Source organism: Poecilia reticulata, linkage group LG12 (assembly GCF_000633615.1).
Source record: "Poecilia reticulata strain Guanapo linkage group LG12, Guppy_female_1.0+MT, whole genome shotgun sequence".
Classification (NCBI taxonomy): Eukaryota; Metazoa; Chordata; class Actinopteri; order Cyprinodontiformes; family Poeciliidae; genus Poecilia; species Poecilia reticulata.
Window position 1 is genome coordinate 25,384,935 of NC_024342.1, and position 4,868 is coordinate 25,389,802.

Sequence of the window (4,868 nt, forward strand, 5' to 3'; positions counted from 1 at the left end):
CGCCCGGTGCCACATCCCTTGTATGACGACATGAAAACTTTGAGCTAACCAACATAGTCAGCTTTGAATTCTCGTTTTTTATTTAAAACATCTAGTTCACTCTAATCTACCCAAGTTTACTTCAAAAATCACAATTTTTGAAGTAATTTTGAGTTTTAACGTACCACAAACAACAACTTTCAGGTAATTAGGAAGATCACAGGAACCTTAAACCAACTTAAATACTCACAGATGTAATAATACTCTCTGCCGGGGCGAAACTCGAAGCCTAAGGAGAACGGAGTGAAGAGCTGGAACTTCTCGGAGAACTTGAGCGGCCCGTTGGGCGACAGAGGCCTGTTGCACTCCCAGCGCTTGAAGCCCTTGGCGGTGTGGTCGCAGGAGCTGTAGCCGTCGTAGTTCACCATGTAGAGGACGTAGCGCTCGGCCCGATCGTCCGACACCGGGCTCACGTAGTGCGGACAGTAGACGTCAAGGTAGTCGTTGATGCAGACGTCGATGTGGTAATCACCCCGGTAAAATCTAGAGGGACACAAACAGTGATGGTGAGTGTTTGACGGGGAAAATCAGCAGATTTAAAATGGACATTGTTGGTTTTTAAGAGGTTTTCAAGCCTTTTTCCAGGAACAGACTTAACAAATACCAAGGCAGAAACACCCTGCAGCTTTTTGATTTGAACATTTCAGTCTTTTGATGCAATATTGGAAATACTTGGAAAGATACAAATAGGAAAATAAACATTTCATTGCCTAAAATGCAATAGCAACCATTAGGGAATTTTAACTATGTGAAGCTAAATGAAATAAATAAAACATATTTACAGACAAAGGCCTTTTTTTATATTAAATGCAAATATATTTTGTGTAGTTGTGGCTTAATTACTGTTCTGAATAAATAGTTTTTTYCCAGCAATTGGCCTGTTTTTCTGAGTCAACTGAAAGTCATAAAACAACAATTTAAAATCTAAATGAGGAAATAAAGAACGTACTCACAAACACTATTTATGGAGAAACTAATCATGCTGAACATTTTCAAAGTTAGCAAAAGTGTGAAATGAAAATGTTGCTTAGCTAGCTTTGCTAATAGTGCAAATTGCTAACAACAAAAAACAATTTTTAGCCTGATTGGCCCAAACTGCTGACTGACCAGTCAAAAACTTTAAATCAAGATTTTTAAGGAACGTTATTATGTATATAATATATTCCTATATTACAACACACTCACTCTGCTGTTTTAGCCCCTGCTAGCTATGCTAACCATACAAAACGCTAGCTTAGGCCACTTGAAACAAACCCTGTTTTACAGCAGCTGCATCAAAAATAACTATGGCTACTCAGTAAATAAAGGCCAGGGTGCTCTTACATCCTCCTACCTTGCAGTTCTTAAAAACAAATAAGATTTACAAACACTAGAGATCAAGAACCTGAAGGTAAATCCTAATCAGTGCATCTCCTGTAAACATCTTTCAGGAAATCCTCAAATTTCCTTTGGAGGAATACTTTAATTGTTTGGTTTGGGAGATTTCCTTGCTATTACAGGAGAACTCGAGGACATAAAGACATCAGAATGAAAGATGGGTGAAGACGCAGAAGGTCTCGTTATGTCAGTCTGAACCTGTAGCAATTACCTCCCAGCAGAAACCTTTGATGGTCGTCACTCGTCAGTCTTTAGCCATTTATCAATGCTGGCACTCAGCTGAGATGACTTATGCTGCGGCTGAAATTAAACTCCCCCAGCGTTGCAGAGCTAATCCCCTGGTTAGGACGGGCCGTTAGCAGCTTTAGGAGGATCCCGCCGCAGACTGAGATTTTCATTAGCCACAGATGACAGCTCAATGTACGAMCCCCAAACTCTTGTTAAATCTGTGAGAAACAGGCCTGTTCCCAAGCCTACATGCAGACTCTCCGCCTGCTGTTTACTGTAAACCGATCGGACGAGAGACGAGTTGCAACCACAGCATATGCCAGGTATTCATTCCTGAGGCGGAGTGATTGGAAACACATATTCCCACCAGCGCAGGAGAGGCTGAGGCCTTTTCAGAGCCCGAACTGCCTGCAGCTGCTAATGACCTGCGAACGCGTATCACTGACATGCTAAGGATGTCTTCAGTACTCCAGCGGTGTCCATCAGCCGTGGGCAGCCGTGGTGGAGGGAGTGGTGAGGCTCTCGTAGCTACAAGCTACAAGAATTTCTATTTAGTTATTAGATTATAGTCATATTGACAGAATAAAGACAGAATTTTACCAGAAGGACATCTTCAAAATTAAGAGAAGCGTCTAGAGTTATCAGGATCTGACGGTTAAAGCTCAGTGAGTTTTATGTGTTTGCCAAAGTACAGAGGGGGGGTAGAGTACCCAAAAATCATAAACAAGTAAGAGCAGCTCTGGTTCGATGTGATTTTACTCAAGTAGCTGTGAAAGAAACGACTCAAGTAAGAATAAAAAAGTTTTTGGTAAAAAGTCAACTCTGATCAAATGATCAAACATTTAGTCTTTAAAAAATTGCATAATCAGATGGACCAGGCTTGGGTTGCTAGGTAACGGACGGAACTCCCCTGGGGTTGCTAGGTAACGGACGGAACTCCCCTGGGGTTCCTAGGTAACGGACGGAACTCCGCTGGGGTTGCTAGGTAACGTACAGATTATTTCACTTGTAACAAAACATTTGACCCATTTTATAAGTGAACCAATACTTTTTCTGTCAATATTAAGAATTTACTCACTTCTGTTTCTTGCTGAAAAGTTACTTGTAAGTTAGTTTTGTCTTTTTTTCAAGCGCTCTAAAATGTTTGCGCTGGAAACGAGACCAAAAATACTTGGTAGGATTTTGTGTCTTTGCAGTGTGAACAGCTTTAATTGATCTTCCTGCACTGAAAACACAAACAAAATGCTGACCACCCAGGTTCATTCCAGGTTTAAGAGCAGAGTGGAAACCTAATGAGTCGCTGGAGACTTGCTTTGCTTTGAGATGCTTGTTAACACTGCAGATAAATCCAAACGTCTCCGTCTGAGCCGGGTCACCGTGACTTTCACAAACTATTTCACACCTTTCTCCCACAAAGGGATTAGTCAAACCCCTTCCCGATCCCGGCTAAGCTCAGGTGTTACTTCTGCAGGCCGGCGTTGATTGACAGCAGTTGACACAAACAAAGCGGAGGCCGACATGAACGTCTTAGTGCGGCTAGCGGACAAAGCGGGATATCCTGATACYGACCGCTTCAAGTCATAATATCAGCAAGCTCTGCTGAAACTGAGGCTGTCCAGAGCCAAAGCAGTCGGCTGGGGGCGGAGGGACAACAAGGGCTTTGGTTTCACATTTTACTGGGCTATAATTAGAGAGGGGGTGGGCCGGAGAACGGCCGAGGATGCTGAGAAACTTCCACTGGTGGGTTGGCTGTTCCTCCTGATTATCAGGCTAAATGAGCCACAGAGTCACAAACAAAACTCAGCAAAAAATCTGAAATCTTCAGGTTAATCTCAGAAACWTTCTGGGAAAACAGTCACAGTTTGAAAAGTTGAAAATTTGCTGAACATTTTCTTGAAAAAAAAAGAGGAAATTTCTGAGTTTGAAAAGTCAAAATGTTCTCGTTTGAAGTGACAAGTGTTTTCTATAAAGTATTTTTTTTCTAGCAAATTTGTGACTTTTCAAACTCAGAAATTTCCACATCTTTTTCTAGAAATGTGGGAGAACAAAACATGGAAATTTCTGAGTTTGAAATTTGAAAAATTGCTTTAAAAAAATGAAAAAAGTTGAACATTTTTAATTAATGTCAGAAATTTTGCATAAAAAAACATGGAAATTTTGGAGTTAAAAAAAAAAAGTATTTTGATGCTCATCAATTTCCAAGATTTTCTCTAGAAAAGTTTTTTTTCCTAGCAAATTTGCAACTTTTCTATAGAAAATCATTTTCTAGAATAAAACTTGAAGATTTTATAGCCCAAAGTAGAACATTTCTGACCTTTGAAACTCAGAAATTTCCAAGTATTTTCTAGAAATTTTACGTTTTTCTAACTCAGAAATCGGAATGCTTGTTTTTCTACAAAATGTCTGATATGAGCTCCAGCACGTGAGAAAATCAAATACATTTTCATCAATATTAAGGAATTACTGGCTTAAAAAGTTAGTTTGTCTTATTTCAAGTTTACTACTCTAGAWGYTTTTTTGTGTTTTTGCAGTGGAGGTGAAGAAGATTTAAAACGTAAATCCACTTGGAAATAAAACTGTATGAAAACTTCTGTGACTGACATTTCTGAAAACAATATTTCTGGAAAACGTCAGTGTGAAAATGTAAAGTAAATACACCCCCAAGCAGCGGTAAGGGACACGGCCATGTTGCTTTTCTCAGCTGGATTCTAAGTTAAAATCTGATTGGAAAGTCCGTCTGAATCCCATCCACCTCTATAGCCACAACAGATCAATACAAATYACTGTGGAGCGCTGCAGAAATACCACCAGAGATCAGCCGGGTGGGGTGTTGATAGCAAACAGACTGAAAGATTTCACCTGGGAGAGATAGAGAGGAGAGCTGCAATGTGGCGAAATGAAGAAAACAAATAAAGCCGTCTTTTTGTGGTGGTTTCTGCAGCCTAATGGTCAGAAATCCCCTCTGGATTTCACCAGTCAATACAGGTCAGCATGAAGGCTCACAATGCAAAGGATGCACCACTTCTTAATCAGCCTAACCCTCACATTTCCAGTTCATTCAACCTGGTAGGTGCACAAATTACCTCCCACACAGCTCAGGATGCACTGTGTAAACATTTTAATTAAAGGTGCTCACACTTAAAGTATGCCTCAGCCTGATCCCTATCATTTTGTAGAGGCAAAATTAGAAAGCTGCTAACCACCGTCTACCCACAACTTGGATT

The 4,868-nt window shown here is 40.4% G+C and overlaps 1 protein-coding gene across 1 annotated transcript in view; it reads right to left on the reverse strand.

Moving 5' to 3' along the window:
* The window catches only part of LOC103474014 (ephrin-A5b-like), an 88,306-nt gene that overhangs the window by 11,399 nt on the left and 72,039 nt on the right, over positions 1 to 4,868 (reverse strand). Inside the window, exon 2 of the mRNA XM_008424718.2 lies at positions 230 to 522. Within this exon, the coding sequence (XP_008422940.1) occupies positions 230 to 522 (293 nt within the window). The remainder of the gene's footprint in view (positions 1 to 229; positions 523 to 4,868) is intronic.